Source organism: Hyalella azteca, unplaced genomic scaffold, assembly GCF_000764305.2.
Source record: "Hyalella azteca isolate HAZT.00-mixed unplaced genomic scaffold, Hazt_2.0.2 contig5628, whole genome shotgun sequence".
NCBI lineage: Eukaryota > Metazoa > Arthropoda > Malacostraca > Amphipoda > Hyalellidae > Hyalella > Hyalella azteca.
In genome coordinates this window covers 203,888-230,024 of record NW_025935811.1, presented here as the reverse complement: position 1 = coordinate 230,024, position 26,137 = coordinate 203,888, and the positions used below count along the sequence as shown (strand labels likewise).

At 36.5% G+C, this 26,137-nt stretch overlaps 1 protein-coding gene across 1 annotated transcript in view; it reads left to right on the top strand.

The window, feature by feature from the left end:
* Nucleotides 1–257: 257 nt before the first annotated feature.
* Nucleotides 258–26,137, top strand: part of LOC108682024 (paired box protein Pax-9) — a 38,241-nt gene continuing 12,361 nt past the window's right edge. Inside the window, exon 1 of the mRNA XM_018171112.2 lies at nt 258–869. Coding sequence (XP_018026601.1) covers nt 791–869 — 79 coding nt within the window. The 5' untranslated portion in view covers nt 258–790. The remainder of the gene's footprint in view (nt 870–26,137) is intronic.

Genomic DNA, 26,137 nt, shown 5'->3' with positions numbered 1-26,137 from the left:
GCAGGCAATTGTAAGGACAACAAAAAATCGCCTTAAGATGATATTGATTAATTTGAAATAGTGCAATGATCAGCTACTATCATGAACTATGATGTTGAAAATAAAAATTAGGACAAGCGTGTAAGTCGTGAATGAAATACCGTTACCAAAAAAATGTGAGCGACTGAATCTTTTATGAAGAAGAATTAATCTGGTCGGAAAAATATGTGACAAACTATTTTTTGTATATTCTGAACTGTGGAAAAATTTTCATTAATTTTTCTTTTTTAGAATTGATGTTCGGTGAGACAGTCAAGAATGTTTGTTACATAAAACTTTTTTAACATATTTATCTAGATATTATTGCAGCATAAAAAATTACTGTAGAAACATAGTAAACTCGTTAGTAAACAATGTGCATCTAGCTACGTCGGTAAAACTCGTTACAAGTGTTAATTGAAAACTTCTATATAGCGTTTGGCAATCAGTCGCGTGATCGAATTGTGCTAATCTCTCTCTTTTCCATTCTCTGAATATCACCTTATTAATTTTCGCGATTGAGATCTCCTGTAAAATTTATCCTTGATCCTCTATTTATTTTCTCCTTTACAATTTGTCCTACACATGTTGTCAAGATTTCTTAACGCACCTATTTCTATATCGCAAGCAAGCTCTCATAGCAGGTGCTGCTGGCCTCACCCACATAATTTATTAGTATCATATACTTGGATATTCAACTAGTACGTTCCTCCCTAGTCACAGTACCTATACCTAGATATTCCCCCAGCAAGTTTCTCACCATATCCTCAAGATGGGTCCAATCAAGAGCGAGAAATCCATCGACATGCTCAGCTCCCTGCCCTACACTGATCCTAGTCTCACCGCCATGGGTGAGTCGCAAGTCTGAAATATTTAATCTGATTTAAAGAAAAATTTTAGCTTATTATTTTTTATCGCTATTTAATTTATTTAAATGACACTTATTTTAGGAAATTATCAAGACACTTAATAAGATTTTTATAAGCCTTTATTTTATTGCTAAGAATTTATTATGAATTTGAACGCATTCATATATACTCGTAAGTAACCACGAGTCTATGAGAATCATAATATTTAGATATAAAGTTCTTGGAGCGGTAAGTTTAATGCGACTTCAAACTTTTCGCAAGCTTTTCAAATTTTGTAATCTTTAATCTATTAAGGATTTATTTATTTCGGAATGAACGACCGTAGTTATTTTCAATGGGGAGACATTTTTCCTATCATCAAATACCCCGGCCAAAGATTAAAGACCCAAACGTAAAATGCTACGCTGTTTTCGTGTTGCTAGCAATTTGACGGCAAATATTCCTAACAATAAGGAGTTTTATTGGTATATAAAATATTGAATAATTGTTTGAAAATGCGGAAATAATGATAAGTTGTGCTTGAAAAGAATATATTGCATAAAAAGGGAGAAAAACTTCTTAAATTATTCAGTTCAAATCAAATACACTCCTTGATATTGGATGAACACATTTTCATCCTAAATTTTTATTGCAACTATAAAATGATTCCTAATTCAAGGTTTCGAATTTTTTTCATTTATTCGTTCATATACTCATTTTTTCAACTAATATATGCTATGGCGAAATTTTTCATTCATTAATCTAATCCTATTCGTTAAACCTATAATTAATCCGACTCGTGCACCATTGCCGAAACTGTGCTTATTCTGAATTTATTATTACAAGCATTGATAAGTATAATATGTCTTGATGAATAATCACAATTTTATATAGGATAATTAAATACTTTTTTAGACAGTGTACATTTTGGGGAGTAAAACCTTCTCAAGGTGAATACATTGGGATTATAAGCACCATATCTTGAAGTTTGTGCTGTCTCTTCCTGAGCTGAGATAAACATATCTAAGAAATATTTGTATTAGCTTTGATTCGTAAGTGCTTTGAGCCAATCATGGCAAAGCTGAAATAGCTGGAAACATAACATCTCTTCATGCCGAACAATGTTTAAAATTTGGCATCCTGTAAGACATACCATAATTTTTTAATGAAATCAAAATTAGGAAATGGCTTTTGATCTATGGTGCTGAAAATAGAATATGGGAAAAATTTGAAATGTACAAAATAAAAATTAATAAATTTAAAGTGCCCATATAAGAAATTTATTAAGGCATTCAATCTATATATGCCTTTTCAACAAAAATAATCATCTACAGCTGTAGGAAATATTTCAACTCACCAGCGATTCCATTCGTTGGATTTAAGACGAAATCTGCGTTTGGACGTCGCTAATTTTAACATAATCTTCATTTGTACCTCGGCTTGGTTTTAAATATTCAACAATTCATTTTGGATTTGCCACTATAATTATTGCTTAATGATTGAAAACAATACGAACGTTACATGTAAACTTGCTCACCGTACTCGAATATGAAACGATAAAGAAATCAATAAAATGAAGCTGGGATACCTAGGAAGCGTAAATATTTCCCATTTGAACTAAAAAGAAGGTAAAATTATCTTAAATTGTATAGTCCTTAGTATTCCTTTCCTTAATATTTGTTTGGGACATAGCAGTCCCAGGCCACGATGGATCGCCGTCTATGTGAAACAACAGAAATTCATCACCAAATAACGTTCATCAAAGTTTCATTTATCCATGCACATGCATTCCGCATGCTGCACTCCCGTTGTACACCGCTACTGCCGTACTTGGTGGCCATTGGTCGGCCGGCGACAATCCGACTCTTATTCTCCATACATTTGGAGCTCTGGAAGCGAAGTAGTCCTCGACGTGCCCGGTATAAGTGGCCCTTGCCATTGTTTGGTTTCGATGTGGCCGAGCAGCGAAGTGTCTTCCTGACATCCTAAACCTACCAGCCCACGTAACCTGACCTCAAGTGTCGAGCCCTCAGCCTGTCAACACGCAACGTATAAACCGAAATGGCTTAAATTCTTTCAGTCAGACTTAATATCGGGAACCTGAATTATTGTCATAGAGAAGATTTAATTTAAACCATTATAATAATGATTTAATATTATTAATTTTAACCAACATTAGTAGGATGCTGTATAAAAAAAAAATTAATGCCGTCTCCCTATTTGTTATAAAGCCAAATTTGGGATTATACTTTAAAATTTAATTCAAGATCCGTTTTCTATTGGTAAGTTGAAAATTATGTGCACACAACTAACACATTTTATGTGTGCGAGTGTGAATTAAAAATTTGAAATAATTGAATACAGACAATTTTTCTTCATGGAAGCAGAATTTTTTATTAATTTTTTTCTGAAAATTATTCCTTAAACAAGAAAGTTTGCAGGCAAAATATGCAGTTGTTATTTCTTTTGATGTGAATGCTGAATACGATGAGTTCAACAGTTTCGTTCTTTTTTTACATTTGTACGCATAAATTACATTCTCGAAAGACGTGAGTCACGCATGTAAAATTTCAACGTTTGAATTTTCGAATATGTAAACATGAAGTTAAAGTGTCTAATAATCCAATATCGAATGGCACCATGCAGTGACTCCGCAATTTATAAATTAAATTTTGGTAAAAAATGAAAGCCTTGAAATATGTCGACTTTACTTATGAACTTACCCTTTCAAATGTCGATTACGTACAAGGTTTGAGGAGTCGTTTTTCAAAACTTGCTCTATTCTTGTTGATCGTCAAATATTTGGATATTAAACAGCAGTAAATGCCAAATGAATTTTTTATGATCAAGAACGTCATTAAATTTTAAATTGCCTGACGAATTTCATGAATGTAAATGTAAAAAGAAAAACTATATATACTTGTATTTTTCAATCATCTAGCCACGAGCTATGTTTGTGTTGAGGCTCGAACGGAGCAACAGAGCAATAATATACTGACACAGCGGGCCAGTATAAAATTATTACTCTGTTCAGCACTCTCCCTACGTCAGGATAATTACGTTTTTCAGCACCTCCCCTTATGTCAGTGTTATTACGTTAATCAACACCACTGTCTACGTCAGTATAATTACGTTATTCACCATCATCCCCTATGTCATGCAGTAAAATTACGTTAGTCACCACCACTCCCTACGTCAGTATAATTACGTTATTCACCTTCACCCCCTACGTTAATATAATTACATCATTCACTATCACTCTCTGCGTCAGTATAATTCAGTATTCTCTGCGGTATTCTCTGCGTCAGTATAGTATAATTTATTCAGCATCATCCCCTACGTCAGTATAATCACGTTAGTCACCATCATCCCTACGTCAGTATAATTAAATTATTCAGCACCACTTTCTACGTCAGTATAATTACTTTATTCAGCCCCACTACCTATGTAAGTATAATGACGGTATTTCCTACTATTCGCTACTATCTATACCTTTACTACAGAGCCAAGGCACCGAACCATCAATCAGTCTGGCTGCTGCTGCCCATAAGCCCTCATTAACATCTCGGTGGTTTCCGTGAGCGGGTTTTGTCACAATAGTCAGAGGACGTGTGTTCATCAGTCGTGCTTGAGATGTTCACACAAACACCAACACAACTAAACGGTCAGCACGTGCGACGTTGTGGCCAGCATCTCAGGCCGTCCCCTCGCGTGTAATGGTCTCAGGTGCTGACAGTGAAAGATTTCCCTTGAAAGATTTCCACCACTCACTGATTTCTCTTGACTTCCGCAAGAATTGTGTCCCGAGAACTCCTCAAGACGATGGGGACTTCAAAAAATTAATGTATTGCTGAAAATGGTGTATGTCATTGTCATTATTTTGTTTTGGAATGGTTGTAAAATAATTAAGCATAATGCAATTGACAAGCATTAGTGAAATTCACGTGAATTGTAATATTATTTATTTTACTGTCGCTTTGGGCAAATTCTTACGAATGTTGTAATTTCAAAATTGTAACGGTAATTTTTAAATAAAATAGAATTATATATATTATTATGAGTAACAGGCTTTTCAATTCATATTAGATAATTTTTTAACATGGTTAACTGAATAAGAATCTGGCCTTTACTCGTATCAAAACTAAATCAATAATGAATATAATTTAATTTTTTATTAAACTAAACATACACGAAATGTATTACTAGGGTTTTGGTTTGGAGCCGCTGCCATTATCATGGTGGCCTATATGCCGGCTAATTCCATTAAAGCCACGAAGTTAAAGTGTCAAATGGATAAATATAATGTTTTGATGAATAATCACAATTTTCGTAATCACAATCGTAATAAGCATCAATATGCGTAATAAATAAGTGATCTATCCTGTTCCCCATCCTAAGCATGAAGCCAGGCATTAACCTTTTACTTACATAAGTTTGATAATATGTCAATCATTATCTTTAAATTTTTTGTTATATCATTCCTTGTCTCAAAGTTATTACGAATTTTCAAAGCGTACGATAAGCCTACGTTATACTGTAAATCACGAGAGTTTACATATTATTGCAATCGAGCAAAAATGTTTCTAGTTCTTCTCGATAATTATTTATTACTTATTTGTCTATTATTTCTACTACATCAAGTGAAAAATTTGATGAATGAATTTTTTGACCGTTGTCAAATAAATGCGATATTTTCCCGTAGTCTGAATGAAAGAATTTAGCTTGTAATACGTGCCGGTTGCGCGTAACAACGTCAAAAATGCTCTGTCGCTAAATTCAAGTTAATATATACGGTGACTGAGTTAATATGCATGATTTAATCATACAGATTTGATCAGATAATGATCATAATTAGGAGATTTGATTATGATGTAAGATTAACGGTCTTATCAAAGCGCCTACCAACATTCGTACAAAAATATTAGATTTAGTCAGAATTATAATATTAATTGATTAATTGCCCGAGATAATAAAAAGCAAGTTTTACACTGAAAGGGTTTGCTATAAAGGGTGACTCTTTTTCAAATAAAAAATCGAGCTTAGTGCAGAGCAGACAATTGTGCTAAGGTTATTGAATAAAATAGATCATACGTGAACATTAGTTCATTAATGGCAATCGCAATTAATTTATCTTCATTGTGCTTTATGAACAGTTCCTGTACAGCACGAAAGATATTGCACACGAGGAATAGTTCCTGTAACACACGAAAGATCCTTCAGCCGAAGATTAGTTCCTGTAACACCCTGAATATCTCATACACGAGGAACAGTTCCTGTAAAGCACGCAAAAAATTGCACCAGAGCAACAGTTCCCGTAACGCGCGAAAAATCTTGCACTCAAAAAACGGTTCCTGTGACGCACTAAAGATATTGCGCGAAGGAAACAGTTCCTGTAACACACGAAAGATCTTGCACCCAAGGAGTAGTTCCTGTTACGCACTAAAGATCTTGCACCCGATCGGAACAGTTCCTGCAACGCACTAAAGATCTTGCACCGGAGGAACAGTTCTTGTAACACACTAAAGATCTTGCACCGGAGGAACATTTCCTGCAACACACTAAAGATCTTGCACCCGAGGAACAGTTCCTGAAACACACTAAAGATCTTGCACCCGAGGAACAGTTCCTGTAACTGTTCCTGCAACGCACAAAAGATCTTGCACCCGAGAAACAGTTCCTGCAACGCACTGAAGATCTTGCACCCGAGGAACAGTTCCTGCCACACGCAGGACCCTGGTATAATTACTGCTCTTTAGAGAGCCCGGCAAATGGTTACATGAGAGCTCATCTCAGATGGCCATTTGAGGAGCTATCCTCTGACTCAAGAGCTCGACATGAACACTCAACTCTTGCACATTAATATAACTCTTCATCATATACATACTCAGGAAATATATTACCCAGTGTTTACTTGTATCTCTATGTCTCATTCATGAAAATAATCTGAAACATTGCTAATGAAACCAATGGTGTTTGAACCTTAATGAGACATGTAGTTAAAATTTTTTCAATTTGTTTATATGATTTATAAAAAAATAAAAAGAGCAAAAAAAAAGTAAAATTTTTTCCTCTACACGAATTTAAGTTGAACTTGAGTAAATGTTTTGTAATATTATATGTTTAAAAACTCAGTTGCAGCGGTAATTATTCTACGTGCTTCACTCAATTACAATTTTGCACAATATCGCACCGGAACTAGAATTTGCAATCAAATTTGAATGTTGATAGTTTTCTTAATTCAGAAAACGCTCAGTGATTGGAATAATTTATAAGTGCACAAGTATTTCCAATCCGATAAGTTTTTTATAAGTGCACAATTGAATACAAATTTTATATTCCTAATTCTTCTAGTTTGAATTAGCTTACTTTTTTTCCTGTCTTTAAAAACGTTATATCATCGATTGTATATAATTTGTAATCAAATAAAACACCTAATTGTAATTATCTATGTTAAATTATTAATACTTAGTGTAATGTATGATTCGTTTCACTCGAGTTACTCGCACAAAAATAATGAGAACTCTGAACCTGTAATTAAATTTCCATTGACACTCGGGTGTAACAGACGAGGCACTCGAATAAATATTCAATTCAATTAAAGCAGGCATCCACTGAAATAAATGTCTCTTTGTTATGTCTAATCAATGTCGAAAATAAATGAAATAAATGTCTCAAAAAGTTCATATTTGAATCGCGACTTTCTAAATGTAGAGCATAAAGTTCGCCCAAAGATTAAGTTTGGACTTGCACGAACATCGTATTCGATTCGCTATGGGAAGTTTCAACAAAGGTCACCGAAAGTCGTAACATCAGGTGCGGTAACGACGTAACTAAACCGTGCCACTGTAGCGTGACCGTAACATAACCGTGACACGACTGTAACGAAGCACCGCAATCAATATCAGTTGAAGTTCATACCTTCAGGATTTGGCGCCAACAAGTAGGTTTCCGAGTATTTTATTTACAAAGCCTTAGGGTAGTTTCCTTTGTATACATAAATCATAAAAAGAATTCCCCTTATTAGGACATTTCGTTAATATACATATTGTTAATTCCTTTCTATACATTCTCATTCGCATATGATGTAAGAGCGGTCTACCATCACCTGCTGATTCTTGCGTATGTATTAACAAATAATTGTTGCAATCTTATTCAAATACTGATAACCGTTGACGTGAATTATGATTGATGAAAATGGGTCAGTATTGTGATTCCTTCACCAAATCAATACAGATCGTATGAAATTCAATCTTTTTCAAAATTGGGTGGGAGATTTATACTCATCAGTATTTTTATTCTTACATAATTTTTTTTGAATCGCGTGAGATATTCAATCTCGATTGAAAGACGATCGACGCTAAGGATTTCGTTTTGGTTATTCTTCAGTCGTTCCTGCATGTATTAGCAATCTGAGATTAATGTTTTCAAATTGACAACCCAATTATTTAGGACTATAAGTTCATATACAAACAATGTACATAAATAAAGTGTGATTATACGCTGTACTATTAAAAATTGCCACATCTATTATGATTTCGTCTCATTATGAAAGACCCGCTCCAAGTATGAACACGTTCAAGAACAGACTAGATAAAGCTATGGAAAATATATGTTCAGATTTGAAATGCCTAGCACCATATCGAACCCGGTGGAAGTCGAGTAGCTACTTCAAACTATCGCCAGTCATAAAAAAATACGGTCAAATGACACGATTTTAAATCTTCTGTGAACAAGGCACGAAAAGGAAAGGAATCGGCCACAGGCCACATCAGGCCTACACTTCAGCGCTGACATCACTATATTATGTTATGTAAAAAATAAAGATATATACGATTACTTCAAATACTAGGAGATTAAGAAAAATGTCTGAAATTTTTGGTTCTTTAACAACAGCTTTTTATGAAAACCCTCATTGTAGTCTTACTTCTAATATTGATCAAAATTAGTACAATTTCTGTAGCATTTATTTTCAAGTGTTATTATTCCCACGTTTCCCGTATTTTTGGGAAATTTTTTCCCGTATTATTCAGGTATAATCCCGTATTATTGTTTTGAAAAAGAATTTCAATTACGTGTAGAATTAATAACCCCCTGTAAATTTAGCACTAATATCATTATAAAAACTAGGTGATAGGATATGAAGTCTAGATCTTGATACAGTTTGATGTGGATGTTATAACAAACCCTGTTTTTTCTCATTTGATCCCCAGGCAATGCGAAGCAATTGGATGCAGCATGGTAACCGTGCATCTGATATTAGTTTGCGTCTAGTGAGTGCAATAATAATATGGTACCAACAAACTAATATGATATGTGATCTTTCCAGTTTATTTATTGTACGTTTGGACGTAGAAGACCTTTATATATCCAATATAATATGGCCTGAGGTATGCTTGTCGTTAATTTGCACCGAATTTTATTAGCAATTTGCTGCGCTGCGCTAAACAACGAGAGCTTGTGTACTGCTAATGCCTGACGTACGTAGTGATTGTTTACTAACTAAGATTTAATATTATTAAAATACGGTTTCGCACTGCGATTCTTTGTAATTCGAATGTTGTAACTCACGATATCAAAAATAAATAGATCCATGCGGGTTTATAGGTGGCGCGTTTACTCGAAAGCAGCGAAATTAATCCATAGTCTATGAAATAATTAACTACCTCCAATGCAATGAAAATATAGAAGATTCGTAAGCATTAATAGAGTCACTAGACAAAGAGTTAATAGAGGGTTTAGTTAGAGTTAATATAAAGGGGTCAAATCTATTTACGCAATTTCGAAAAGCGTGAATTTGAAATCTGCATAGAAATTATTATACAACCTCATATTTTGTATTTTTTCATATATAAGATATTTTAAACTCCAAATCATCTCTCGTATTAATCTTAAAGATGTTAAGAGGACAAACACGCGTGCCAGCAGTGATCGGAAAAATGCAATGTAAAATTTAAAATTCTGAGAGAATATATAGGCAATCCTTCAACCTTTGATTCAGTGATTAATGATCATCAACTAATGGGCGGGCTTAAAAATATTTCATTGCCTTCGAAAATTCAGAAAACCGAAACCATAGGATGCCAGAAAATAGAGAACTCAAATCAGTTATTGTGATACATATTTTTTCTCATGAATTATACTGTGAGGTGAATCTTATAGACCACTGCATATATGTTCGCCTCCAAATAAGTTCTGCGCATTTCCTTATTCCTTCTACGTAAATATCGATTTGAAGACGAGCCTAAGAAATGTACGAGGAAGAAATAAGAGTGTGCATGGAGGCCATTTTGTTTGTGTGGCTTGTATATACAGAGGGGCTGTGCTAGCTCATCCCGCTTGATTGAAGGCTCCTAACAAGCAACGATCGAGGCCCAAGCTTGTGTCAAGCCGGCCGAAATTTCCTACAACCTGCCTAAAGCAACATTCAGAAAAATTAATGCGTGATATTGTCCAAATTGTGACACGTTTTCTGTTCGTAGCATTTGCTGTTCCAAAAAGTGTCAGGATGATCCACGCATGGGCAAAATTGTGAATTGTTATTTGGACCAAGTCAAACTTATGTTTCAGAGTGAAGATCCCACACCAAATTTGTTTAGGCAGACAGTAGGCCTATATAGGGCAAGAACTGCAAGTATCATATTTGCCTGCTGCAACAATTGTCACGTAGGCCCATATACTATTCAGGCGTGATAATTAATTATTGTTATGGGATCATATTTAACATATTTTAAAGGAGACACCCGTCTCATCTACCATGCACAGCAGTCATGGTAATAAATTGGTTATAACTTTTATCTAACAACTTCAGTACAATATATAAAATCGTTGTTGCTAAATTATTATCCACGTCCTACTTTTTTGCCCCGATTAAAATGATGTTTTTCTGGGATTCACACTCTGCAGCGTAAAACTAACTCCTTATCGTTCCTGACAGTTCAAAATAATTGAGCTTTTTGATCATTTCATATAGAAATGTTAAATAACTTTCAAAATTTAGAAGTTTGCTTGAACCAATCATCTTGAATGTGTACAAATTAAACTTTCGCGCACTTTTATCAATAAATATCTACCAAGCTACATAAAATACGCTGGTTTAAAGTCAGGAACTTTTATTTTTTAAATGATAAATTGTCATACCATTACAGCTAATAACTTTTAGAGCCCAAATACTGCAAAAGACCAACGATCCCAGGATCCGTTAAGCGGCTACAATATTTGTTTCACCAGTGCGACACTAACCTGCTTTTCTTGTAGCAGCACGGCTATGATTTACTGCGAGTCATACCAGCTCTGCTAATACCTGCACTCGAGTTAAAATATCGAGTAATTCGAGGCTCTTCGCCGCGCGGCTGTCAAGCTTTTGATGTACGGAAGTTCAGCCTGGCGGGATGGGCGACTTCTGGAGGGGGGCTTCAGGCTCCCGAACCTAGGGTAGACTGACTCGAGAGGGTACCACACACTCAGAAAATGAATGGGTCATACAGTTCAAAAGTGCATCATAATTTGAACAAAGTCTAACTCATTTTTCTGAGGGCAACAGACTAGTTCCAGTCATCATGGGAATATTTTTTTCAGATCAAGCAAGCATTAAACTTATTGGAATTATCCACGTATTAGCCCTTCACTCGTATACAGACTTGTTGGAAACTACTTAAGTTAAATAAATCATTAATTAATTTATCGTTAGTAAATTAATTACCTGCTGAAGAGACGCAAGCAATTGAACAAATTGTATAGATTTTTTAGTTCATCCAAAATTTAATTTTAATCAATTCCCTACTAATAAAGGTTGGTTCAACGTATAATATCAATTTCTAGGTCACAACAGTTATTTTATGAAAGCAAATTTCTAATTAACCTGACTTGTATATCTAATGCATCAGTATATATGGCGTAGTGCGGTTTGCGTAATGTGTGCGTTTTGTATTTTAACCGTGTACATGAAAGTTTATCCAAGTTAAAAATTGTAGTTGCAGTGTTTCTTTTTGCATTACAAATTTAAAGAGATATTTCTCAGAAACTCTCCACATATATAGAAAAAAAAACAGTTCATATTAAATGAAGATGGACTTCAAAACGCTTTTCATGAAGATATGGTGAACATTGTGAAATTTTCTTTGCTTTTAATTTTATAGTGCATTTCTGATTCAAGCAATCGAGTGACATCGATCCTTCTTTGCATGATTAGAGCAAGATCGTGCGATGGGAGACGCACGCGATGGATCGATATACATGTCGTTATTATAAATCTTCACTCAGATTACGATAGATAAATTCGGAAACCAAACATAGATAAATATATTAGATACCCGTAGATAAATTCAGATAAATTCAGGTCGCCCCCACAAGTTCGCAGCGAGGTTTGCAGGAGTCGCGTTCTCTCTTATTACTTCCGTCAGTTTCCTCTAAAAATGTCAGAAGTTGAAGGCGGCAAATTCTTTTCGGAAGCCATAAAATTTGGACTCTTGGTTAAGGTACACAAGTTCTTGAGTTCACTCTGAGCTTCCTACTTATCTTGATAACATGAATCATGGAGACTTTCTCTACCGCTTACAAGAGACTAGAATGCATTTTTGGAATTCTTTTAAATGGACTATATGAGACAGTAAAAAATGTCACAAGAAAAAAGCTTGCATTACAATAAATATGGTAAAATGGCTATACAAACACTATATTTTACCATTCACGTGTGCACTAATTATGCAGGTAATAAAAATTGAGGTCGAAATTATGTTGTTTCAAAGAAAAACATTATGATTCAACTGGATTATGCCACGTCACACGCGTTTTCGCAATCACGGATCCTCGGTTAGTACAACACAGGCATGGCTTAATGGTACAGGCAGGTTGGTACCTCGACTCCTCATCTGCATGGTAAATACCGTGACAAAATAAACAACCGCCACCCGTGTTCAACGACCAGCTTTGTTTGTGGGCGACCAGCGTTGTGTTATGGACTTGCGCGTGCGCATTAGTAGGCTCTAACAAGCTCATTCTGATAAGGCGAGGCTGAGCTGTGCTTGCATTGTCCACGTCATTGTGATGATAAGATGGCTGGGCTGTGCTTGCATTGNCTGTCTCTTATACACATCTAGATGTGTATAAGAGACAGGTCTACGTCATTGTGATGATAAGATGGCTGGGCTGTGCTTGCATTGTCTACGTCATTGTGATGATAAGATGGCCGGGCTGTGCTTGCATTGTCCACGTCATTGTGATGATAAGATGTAGCTGTGCTTGCATTGTCTACGCCATTGTGATGATAAGGCGAGGCTGTACTGTCACCACCTGGTCTACGACACCATCACCTCAACATAACCACCACATCACCACACCACCACCACCACAACACCACCACAACACCACCACAACACCACCACAACATCACGACAACATGTCACTACCAGAACTCCACCAAAAGCAAGGTAGCAGGGGAAGAGCTTCATGTTTACTAAGTGGATTCCTCGCGGGCGTCTCAAGAGACTTGCCCAGCGTCTGGAGTACATCGTCAGGCCGCGTGTGTATGGCAGCGGTATACACTATACACTATACATACACGCAGCTACTGCTTCTCTGCCGGCCTATGCCAGTCTTCACTCACCAAAATCTAACCAATTCTGAAAACTGATATACAATTAAAAATTATGTTCGTTTTTCCACGTCCTGACATTACATGCTCGACATGTAATGTCAAGTATTTTCTGAATCGTATTTTTGGGATGACATCCTTCATTAGGATATTTTAAAAAAGTATACCGTTCATTTGGAAACTTCTTATAATTCAGTTTCTCCACGTGCGTAATGATTCTACACTAATAAGGGCGATGAGTATTAAAATTTATAATTTGAAAAGGATGGTATTATCATCATAAGATTTATTTAATCACCCTAATCTTTAAATAAAATTGAAGATTCATCAACCTAACTTATCTAGGAACAATTTGACACCTGTAGCGACACAATGAACTGCAAACATATAATTTTGTTGCTCACCATTTATATCTGTTTATAGCTTATCCATAACTAACGCATTGCACGAGAAGCATGACCCATTATATATTTTTCTTCACATAAACTAATCATTCCATGATGGCCTCCACTAAAATCTATTGGATCCGAGTATAGACATGCATAGAGCGCTGAGATAAAATAATCTCTCCGAAAATCTCGACTAGCAACGATTGACCATTTGAGAACTTACCTCCATCAGCTGCATTGAAGCACGTGCATGTAGGCCTCAGCCGCCCACAACAGCCCTCAGCAGCCCACATGCAGCATTCCTCGCAGCCTCAACGGAATTCAGCAGCTCTCAGCAGCCTTAACAGAATTCAGCAGCTCTCAGCAGCCTTAACAGAATTCAGCCGCTCTCAGCAGCCTTAACAGCCCTCAGAAGCCCTCAGAAGCCCTCAGAAGCCCTCAGCCGCCCACATGCAGCATTCCTCGCAGCCTCCGCAGCCTCAACAGTCTTCAGCAGCCCTCAGCAGCCCTCAGAAGCCCTCAGCAGCCCAGCCGCCTGGTTTGTTTGCAGGCAGTCATTGGAGCATGGAGCTTCTACCGCGAAAGGCGAGTCCGAACGCACGTTCTCACGCACCTGAGAATTTGCGATGTCTTCCATAGAGATGCAGGTCATGTGCGAGATATGAAAATACACAATATTTTGTGTTCAGTTCTGGAGTTAGAACAACATTCTGCGGTGTGTGACGTTAAGATACATGTGAGAAATAACAGGAATATAATTAGTAAATAGCAATACAGTTAATTTTCACAATGTATCGCGCAGGATATTGTTCGCACTTATTGATCAAGCTAATAGGAGCATTGTAAGGTATTGGTCAAATCTTGGCTATCATTTGTTTACGAACTCCACGAAAAAACCGTAAACATGTGATTGAGATTTTGGAATAGTTGAAGAAAAATTCAACAGTTCTCGGGAATTTACTATGTTCAATTTTGATAACTTTAATGCCAATCGCCAACACCTTTTTTCCCACAGCATGATCTCTAAATTTCATGCCATTCCTAAAAAATTACCGTGATGTTACGCACCGCACTTGTTGATGACGTCGAGAATTTCTTTGCCCATGGATATACTAACGGAATTTTGGTACATCATTGGTCAAATTACTAAAGACAATGATGATAAAAATCATCACTATAATAATATTTCATAGTGTAGAATCATTTTCTTCAACTGCAAATAGAAGTTGGATATTTTCCTGGGTGAGTATCACTCGAATTGAAAAAAAACTATGACCTATTTTTGCGCGTATTTGTGTAATGATCGATTACGACCATTACACGAATGATTCATCTTATGGATGAAGACCACTTACCCAACAGGACATAATTGCTACTCAAATTCAAACTAAAAAAGACGATTCGTAATGGACATGGTGATTTACGTGAGGGATTGGAAAGTATTTAGATGCGCGAACAAAAATGAGACTGCAGCGGTCTTGATGATTTAAAAATACGATCGGTTTTGGCGAGTAGTAGATTACAACCGTATAATTTTTAGACGGCTAATAATTATTGAATTTTTTTGACAAACATTCAATAGAGCATTCAATATGTAGCATGCAGTCTAGAGCATTCAATATGTAGCATGAAGTCTAGAGCATTCAATATGTAGCATGAAGTCTAGAGCATTCAATATGTAGCATGTAGTCTAGAGCATTCAATATGTATGCCATATCTCATTTGTCTGGAATCATTCTAATGCTATAGCTGAATATTTTAAATATTAAATGACGTGAATGATAGTCGCAATGTCGATATATAATCCAGTTCAAAACCCAGAATTTAATCAGAGAATTAGGTTTAAATGCTAAATTTGAAAGGCAATTGGCAGTTCATGCGCATTTTAATACACAAACGAACGTTAATACATTACATATTCCTTTATTATATTTTTAAGCGCATGAACTCACTCTTTATAGAAAATTTTACATGCACAACATGTGGATGCACTTCATGACATGCAAAGTTTAACAATACAATGAATCTAGATCACTCTTGCTTGACTTTTAAAAGTGACCGCGCGCTTGCCGTGTTTTGTTCTCTAAAATATAGGGTTTGAGTCCGCTTTTCTAGTGCAGAATTGAAGGATGTTTACGAGGAGCTTAAGGCACTTCACGTCAGTCGCTTTAACGCGTCACAAATGCACGCGACGAAGACAAAAAGTCGCGAACATTCAATATAAGTAGACGCAAAGCGCTCGTCTACTTATAGTTCGCTATACACATACGGGCAGGGGAAGTTTATAGCAATTTATGAACTTAAATACTAAAATTTAATATACAGTATGATTAGATGTAATTATTGCCACTATATTACACGAGCTAAAAACTTGGATAGGAACGTATTCAATATATAAATAATTCTGCATGTGTGACCAATGCTCTATCAACTAATTCCGTCGGCATTTACTGAAAATGATCCGCTTGCCTATCTCGTTATCTGGGTTGATAAGTTAACCATTTGAGAGTTAAACATTGAAAAGTGTAAAAAATAATATTTATCATTCAATAAGAATGTGTCATGAATGATTAAATTTAGCATTGAAATCAATGTCCTGACCAGCTACGACATTTTGATATGAGCCTCTCCACGACCTTCAGATGAGAATTTTTAAATTGCTGCCTATCCATTATAAGTTATTCATATGAGGATCTTCTTGTGAGTGTATCAGTTTATGGATAGCTTCTTATGATTGCTTGAGCTAGCTTATATACTCAGCTCATGACATTGAATAAATTAAACGAACAATTGTTCATCAGAATCAAGCGTCTCGAGTAGAACGTCATTCTATTACTGAAAGAAGCTGCTTAGAAGAGACGAGCGGGCTGGCCGTTCTTTGGTCGTTATCAGGGCCGTGATGTCCGTAACGGCGGTCGTATCTCTAGCAGGGGCACTTGGCTCCTAATTAAAGCCACCGTACGCTTGAACGAAGTCATTTTGCACCTGAACTTTCCTCAGTAAACTTGACTAGCTCTTTGCGATCGGCATCGAAGCATTAACGTTTTCCTTGGATCTTGTAGACTGAAGACTACGCTTGGCCAGATACAAGAGAATTACTGAGAGTTATATTCTTGAAACTTGGGTAATTTGATATTAAATTTCATCATGGCAATGATGTTGGGTTGGATTTTTGACATTGAATGGATTCCTTAAAAGTTCGTGGTTTCGGATGTCGTAATTGATCTGGCATCTGATCGAGCGGTTCTGTCTTTACTGGCTCGAGCACATCAATAAAATCTTTGAGTATTTCATTTGATATACTGTGAGCAATTTTAGGGAAAGCATCGTATTGCCAGCTGTAATGAAAAAATTAATATTGATAATTATAATAATAGATGTAACAATAAAATGAAGAGCAGCCTACGTCAAGTAATCACAATGTTCGTTGTTTTCTTGTAGGAGCAAATTAAAATGAACATTTCATATTATTCTTATTACACATATATATTGGAAAATTATAATGAATATTTTAATATAAAAGAATGAAATATTCATCCTATTAAATACGCATTCATTAATTTCGTAAATGCAACTGCATTAAATTAAATGTAACTGCATCTTCAAGCACTCATATTGCGTGGCCACTGAAATACCCACATTCGTAGTAATACCCTGTAGATCTATTTAAGTTTTATACTGCTAATTCCACTCTTATTGCATAGAAAACTATAGCTCAAAGCTCAGTCGGTATACCTCCTCAACTTCTTTTCCCTGGGTTAAACGAGTGGGTTGAGTGCAAGACAAACCATCAGGAGTGGTTGTGTAGTGTGGGCCACTTCAGATGGAGCCTCCAGCGCGAAGACTCTTAGTATAGACCTGTTGACTCTGCTTTTCCTGCGCATGGACCGACCACCGGAAAATCTCAACCAGGAAAAATTATTTGACACTCGCTTGCTCAAATGCAGGTTTAACTTTCGACAAGGATGCTTTCACAAACAAGGCGAACTTTGCGCACTAAAATTTTTATTAGTGCCCGGTTTCGCTGTCGCTATTTCGTGCGTTGGTATCTTTAGTTAATAGGAATCTATCCCAGTATATTAGGCGAGAGTAAAGATGAGGAATGAAGCGTCAGTTATTTGATTAATTGAACTCAAGGTGCACTTGAGAATAACAAGTTGATCCACTATTCAGTGGGTGTCGAATAAAATTGTCCTAATCGAGCTTGAGAGCATAAGTATTTCTGAAACTGAAATACACGGTGTAATGTTATCAGCCTTTCAATGCATAGCTCTCTTCGGATTAGATGTTACTATGATTTTTTGATTATTCAGCAACTCTTATTTATGAGCGTATTGTTACACTTAGCAACTTCTACTCAGGGACGTTGATTTGAAATCAATATTCCGTCTTTGAACAGATGATTTGCCAACACATAATGAGAGGACATTCAACAAGACTATGGTAATTCCGCCGTAATTGCCACGGTAAACCTTGTACGGAAATTTGGCCCGAACAATGGATAAATGAATTGTTGTGTAACAAAAATTTGAATATAACGAAACGTATAATTATAAGCCCCGACCTAGATACTGAATGTTTTAATTTAGAATGAAGCACAATATGAAGTTTGATGCTAAATAATTTATACCTATTACCGTACTCAATATATCTTATTAGCTGTTACGCATTTCATTATAAAATTAACCAAGATGAGTTATTTAGTAAAATGAAGATGAATCATTCATCTGCTAAACAATTATTATTCCTGACTGACTTCTTACTCCTTAATGCGCGGGTAATATTGCTGGTGGATTAAAATGTAATTGACTAGAAATAATATATTGAATTCCATTTTCTGGCATAGGAATGTCATTAAGAATTTTCCCGTCCAAACCTTACTTAATTTTGTTTGTCGCATAAATTTTATCCATGGAACTCTGTATTGATTGAATTCAGGATTAATCCGGATTTTATGTTTTCTAGCATAGATCACCTTAACTTATTCACCTAAATTGTAGTTAAAAAATGAAATAACAAAATATTAAAGGTTTCTTCCGTTGAAGAAGCCTTTTACAATTCAAGATAATAATTTATAATTACAAGGAAACATGGTGATTGTGTAGGATAAAAAAAAGTTTCTTCCGTTGAAGAAGCCTTTTACAATTCAAGATAATAATTAATAATTTCAAGGAACATGGTGATTGTGAAGGATAAAAAAAAGGTTTCTTCCGTTGAAGAAGTCTTTTTTAATTCAAGATAATAATTTAACAAGGAAACATGGTGCTGGCGCAGGATAAGCAGCATGAAACTCTAGATTGTTTTGAGTGTGGTGCAATAGTCACGGCAGTGGCACCGTACATCGCGCGTGTTGTGACGTCTGTTGCGCGCACTCATCTCGCGCACAGCGGGGCGCCGCTCCTATTGCACTACAGCGCCGCTGAGCTAGGACCATGCGCAGGCTTTCCTTCACAGCGCGTATTGCTGATACATGTCAAGTTTAGTCACTCAGTACTACTTTATTATCGCCTCTGATTCGTACTGGCTACTTTAGAGTGCACAATAAGGGAATAAGGGTATATTTCAGATTTTGTGTCGCATTTTCTGTTAATAAATTTTTTTCGTATTTCATTATTGTAGACATTTATATGATTTTTGTTAATAAATTCTATCTAGTGAGTGAATTGATTGTGACTTTCGTGTGTGTGGAATCAATTGTAGAATTTTATCATTTTATGTGATCAATAAGTCAACAAGGAACGTTATCAATTTTATATTAATAGAGCGTTGATATTGAGCTAGGGAATACAGCAGTTAATTGCTCGCTTAAAATTATCATAAACGATAAACAAGAAAATATACTCATACGCCAGCTTTCAATTTAGGGCATTGGAAAGCTTGCAATTCTACTTCAAAATTACAATGTTAGCTTCATTAAAATTGCAAATAAAAATTTTAAAATCAGTTTAATATAAGCTTGATTTGATTTTAAAGACCAGGCGCAGGGACACCATTTAAACTCAAAACTTTCCTTCTAGCGTACCGTTTAAAGCAAGTTCAGCGGCAATCATACGCTGGTTCTGTTACATATTGCGCCCTTCTTCAAGAAAATAATTAGTGTCGTGTAGCTCGGATCGTTCTTTAAGACCACATCAGGGCCATGTGAAAGAATCAGTAGCGGTTCAGAGACGTTAAATCAGCGGCTGAACTGAGTTCGGAGACGTTAAATCAGCGGCTGAACTGAGTATCTAGCGGTAAAGCTTAGGGCGACACCGCAAGTAATGGTACAGTCGAGTCATAAATTGGAGCGCTACCCAGGCTCGCTTTACCGTACGTAAAACTATTCAATAACTCGCGTCCAATCGGAACGAAATTAAGAGCCAGGCGCAGGCCATTAGAAGCTCGAAGAAGCAGCGCCCGCACCCGCAATACTCGCGGCGTATGATTTGCGTCTATGACAGTAATTTGTTATAATTTAACAGCGTATTGTTGCGCACAGCGACACTCACTCTAGGAGGTATGGTGGCAGGAAGCAGCAACCCTATCTGACGGGCGTATTGTTGCGCGCAGGAGCCATAATTCGACTTTGGACATATTGCTGCTTGTTTTGTGAAACTAGGTCGCCTTTAAAATAGGTTTCATTCGATTCTGTCTTCCTCGCGGCACCTCGATCATTTATTCGAAAATTATTTGCTTCTTAAAGGACGCTCTACAGCGCAAAAAAGTCATATTCATTTTATTACAACGCAGATTTTCGTTCCTGTAATAAGAATTACACCTAATGCACGTCGGTTCTTGCCGAATAAAATTTTTAATAAACATAAAATAAAACCTAATCCAGCTTAGCAGCCCTCCTTCCTCCTCTTCAAGCATCGTCAAGTCGTCGTCGAAGACGAGAAGTTAAGCAAGTTTTTTGATGTTGTTCGCACCCTCGTCTCGATGACCGATCGCTCAGTGCACGTCACTTGGATTGTCACAGCAGATGTTCGTGTTTCTGTTGCGGTAGCTTTTTGTGCACGTCAGTTGTTTGTAGTCCGCGTTCTGTTCTTCCTACTCGATTGCCTTGTTGTTTTAATTAGCTGTCTCATTCATGACGTTACTGTGTTGAATCTCAGTTGTGAAAGTCAGTGAAGATAAATCGTTCTTCATCACGATGTCTTCGTGTTGGAAATCTCTCAACGCAGATATTTACTTTTTATATATACGTTTTTTTGCATAATTTTTTTAATCACCCCACAGCGATACACTTGCAGTTCTATATACTGAAAACATGTAAATTAAGGTAATTTTAGACGAGAACTTGATCAGATAGTATTCATGAACTATTTTTAACAGAATTGATACGATTTAAAGGTGCACACTTTTTGTCTGGCAAAAATATCATACTTCAGAAAACTTGGATAAATATAAAATGGGACGCTGATCAAAGGGTTTTCAGATTAAAGACGCTTAATATTCAATACGTTCAGCTAGAATAAGGGCAAGGCTTTACAGGGGGACTGACATTGGATGGATAATCTTCTTGTTTTTATTTTTTTCTAGCCTGAAGGTATTAAGTGAGATTATGATAATTAGATTAGATTATGAGATGTAACACGATTAAATATATTTTATTTCGTATACTACCAAATCAATGTATTGTTTGAATGTTTACGTTCGAGAATCAAACGACATGGTCCTCGAAAGCGGGCCCTGTTTGTGTCGGTGCTCTTAGGAACTGCAAATAAATGTGTTCTACCTGGCCATAAAATCTGCAGTGTTGGCTTTTGCCGCCGCTTGATTGGCATTCCTGTTCTCTAGAGTCGGCGCGCACAACGAAAGTACAGCTTGAATTATTTCCACGCAAAAAAATGCTTTACTAATGGAAAAAGTATAGAAACCAATCTATAGTATGTCAGAAATATTATAGATTGGTTTCTATACTATAGATTGGTTTCTATACTAACACTATACTTATACGATCGATAAATAAGAGTCAGATATTTTTTGTCTATTAATATATACTTTATTTGCACGATTATATTTAAATTTAAAGGAAAAAAATGTGCAGAAGATTCATCATGTTTTCATACTAAACTAGCTTAATTCATCTTCGGTTAATAATTCTATTATACATGCATAATCAATTTGAGGTCTAAATTTTGGTTTTTACCTTTACTACCTGAATTCATTAATAAAATTTGAGCTGATGATGAAGCTGGTCTTCAAAACGTTCTCAATGAAATTTTGCAAATTTTTTGGGGGAAGCACTTACTATCTGAATTATTCTTTTTGAATTTACGTTATTTTTTTGAATTCTTAGCGTCCTTGGACGTTAACCAATGAACGGTGGAGCGTCTGCGACAAAAGGTGATCACTGGATTCTCAGACGTGATGCTTCACAACATCACTTTGGTAGTAGACTTTAATAAATTTCTCTTCGACTAAGAAAAACGGATGGTATTTTTGCCAATTTATGTGATAATTGCAATGGATATGCAATCGATCACTTCATTTTATGCGCTTATCTTATACTTGGACTGTAATCATAGAAGTAGTATATTCTTGGTACACTAACGCTTCTAGTACATCAATGATACTAATACTTCGATGCCCTTGTGCTGCAGTTCTTCTAGAAATGTTATTTCCCTACTGCCTGCTTGTTACTGGATTCGCATTATATAGCGGCATAGCGGTTTCAGCGTATATTAGGCCGTAGGCCTGTCGCCGATTCTTAACATTGCAGAACATCAATAGCTTGTTGCCAGCTTGAACTCGCAATTCACTGCTTCAATTTTGCTTTGCTTAACCGCCCGGCCTCCTCGCCGATTCTGACAGGAAACTGGCGCACAGAGCTGGGATCGAACCCGCGCCTCTCTGCTCCAATTATGGTACTTTGAACTTTAACCACTCCCAGAACTACTTCACACACCGCACATTGCAACGCTCCTACCGCATATATACTCATAAGAAACTCTCACAGAGCTAAGGCACTCAGGACCTTTCATAACTAGAACTCTTACAGAGCTAAGGGACTCGGGAGCTTTCATTACTAGAACTCTTATGATACTAATACTTCGATGCCCTTGTGCTGCAGTTCTTCTAGAAATGTTATTTCCCTACTTCCTGCTTGTTACTGGATTCGCATTATATAGCGGTTTAGCGGTTTCAGCGTATATTAGGCCGTAGGCCTGTCGCCGATTCTTAACATTGCAGAACATCCACAGCTTGTTGCCAGCTTGAACTCGCAATTCGCTGCTTCAATTTTGCTTTGCTTAACCGCCCGGCCTCCTTGCCGATTCTGACCAGAAACTGGCGCACAGAGCTGGGATCGAACCCGCGCCTCTCATCTCCAATTATGGTACTCTGAACTGTAACCACTCCCCGAACTACTTTACACACCGCACATTGCAACGCTCCTACCGCATATATACTCATAAGAAACTCTTACAGAGCTAAGGGACTGAGGAACTTTCATTACTATAACTCTCACAGAGCTAAAGCACTCAGGACCTTTCATAACTAGAATTCTTACAGAGCTAAGGGACTCAGGAGATTTCATTACTAGAACTCTTACAGAGCTAAGGGACTCGGGAGCTGCCATAACTAGAACTCTCACAGAGCTAAGGGACTCGGGAGCTGCCATTACTAGAACTCTCACAGAGCTAAGGGACTCGGGAGCTGCCATTACTAGAACTTTAACAGAGCTAAGGCACTCAGGATCTTTCATAACTAAAATTCTTACAGAGCTAAGGAACTCAGGAGCGTTCATTACTAGAACTCAAACGCTGCTGAAGCACTCTGGAGTTGTCATTACTTTAAGCCATTAATGAGCTGAATAAATGGTCTATAACCTCCCCACACCCACACATGCCCCTCCCCTATATAGCCTCCTATACGCCTCCCCCACATCGTCACATTTTCAGGGCTTCGCGCTGCTTTAGTAGCGCCAATTACCAGGCCTTCTCCTTCAAGCCGTCAGGCGTCTATATTTTTTTCACCATTTTACTGATTTTTTTTTCAGTGCGTCTTATGGTATTTTATAATTGGTCCTCTCACTACCAACAACCAAATGATATCAGCTAGTATCTTATTTATTGTTCGTTTAAAGGTGTTATTATTCTTTATTTTATTTTATTCGTGTTATAATTATTATTATGCGTGTAATTATTATTTTTTAGCAACCGAGCTACTTGGTATTCTTTAGGCGAAACAAGACGAACAAAAAAACTTATTGCAAGTGCAATCTTTTCACGAATTGTATTCTATGTATGAGGAATGAAAATTTGTAAAATAAATTGTTTGGAGTAAATTTAGCATTTAGTTTAATACTAATAAATTATATGTAAATTTATAAATACCATAATTAGGTTTTAAGTTCATTCAGAACCAGAAAAGTAAATGAATGGATAATATTTTTAATCAACAATGAGGTAGCCTAAGTACGAGTGAAATGGAATTTTATGCAAATTAGCTTTAATTTATATGAGATGCGCAAATTTGCACTCATGACGAAAAATGAGCATGCACACAAAGTCAAATCTGCCGGCAGGTTGATCAATTAATCATGTATTCCGTTCAAGTTAAAAGAAAGCTCGTTCTGATGTAGCTCCCGACTTTAGGCGCTGTTTATCTAGTTTTTAGCAATGCACTTTATCTATCGTCATATTGATGCAGTAGAAATTTGGAGCTTGCATTCAGATTTATGATATAATTCAATGCATCACCATAATTGAGATACGGTTTCTATCAGCAGTTTAGTAAGTAGATTAGTACACGTGGTAGTAGCATTAGTACACGTGGCATCTATAAGTTAAAATTTCCAATAACAAAACGATCAAAACTTAAATTAAAAAAAGTGTGTGTAAGTAAGCCAAGCGGGTTTCTGAGTTCTTCAAAAAACAAAATTAGATTAATAATGTGAAACATATCCGGGAAATTCAAGAAGATATGGAAGATTCAATTTGACAAATTAAAAATAAATATGAGCCTTACACGGCTGACACAAGTGAAAGTCGTAGGAAGTTACACGCCGTATTTCACTTACCTAGCGAGACTCCTGGAACTGACATCCTATTGAATCTGACGTGGCAATGAAACTGACTTGCTTCTGAAACTGACTTGCGCTTGAGACTGACTTGCTTCAGAAACTGACTTGCTTCTGAAACTGACTTGCTTCTGAGACTGACTTGCTCAGAAACTGACTTGCTCCTGAAACTGACTTGCTTCAGAAACTGACATGCTTCTGAAACTGACTTGCTTTTGAAATTACTTACTTATGAAACGGACTTAGTTTCCGAAACTGACATATTCCTGACACATAGTACTGTGAATAGCATGACTTGCATACCAGCATACCAAAATTATTTGCAAATTAAAAAATGCAATACAGTTGCATGGTTTCTGCACAATAATTCCGGTATGAAGTCTCAATTATGGCGGTTACATTTGAAAAACCAAAATGTTTGCTAAATATCTTTCTGATATGAACAGCTGTTGAAGCACAATTCATTATAGGTATAATTCGTCAGTAATTATCAAATTACGTTGCAGATATGTCTTGATGACAAGAATATTTTCGATTGATCAAAGAACTTAGTCGTTTTCTTTTCGGCTGTGAAAATTGTCAAGTAAAAGATATGCATGTACAGTGGATAAGATATCTACTGGCATAAGAATTATCAAACGTTTTTCTTAGCAATCATGTTGAAAATACTTCCTTTACAATCAGGATGCCTGAACTTATTATTTGCGGTTGTGATTTCTTACCCTGTGTATTGCATCTCTCACGATGTAGCACGGCACTTCTAAGAGACTGGCTGAAACTCAATGTTTCTCGTCTCACGTAAAAAGAGCCTCTCTTCAGTCGGCACTTTTTAGTCTTCAGTGTCGGTAGTTTCTAAGCTGCCGCTCTTTATGGCCTCTCACTGTCGCTCTCGTACTCGCGTAGATTGTCTCCAATAATTAAATCATCGAAACCTCAATTCCGATTGCCAGTTTGTGAACATTTACTCGAAATTCTACTGAATTACAAACCATTTCTTTGCGAGCGTATACTGAACATATGCGTTGTAATGCTTTCATGTTTTTTACAACAATTCTAGAACAGATTTGTTATCCCCACTTCCAGAACAGATTTGTTATCCCCCACTTATAGAACAAATTTGTTATCCCCACTTCTAGAACTGATTTGTTATCCCCACTTCTAGAACAAATTTCAGTCCCCACTTACAGAACAGATTTTTGTCTCCATATCTAGAACAAATTATTCGTCCCCACTTCTAGCACAGATTTCATTCCCAACTTCTAGAGCAGATTGTTATCCTCACTTCTTT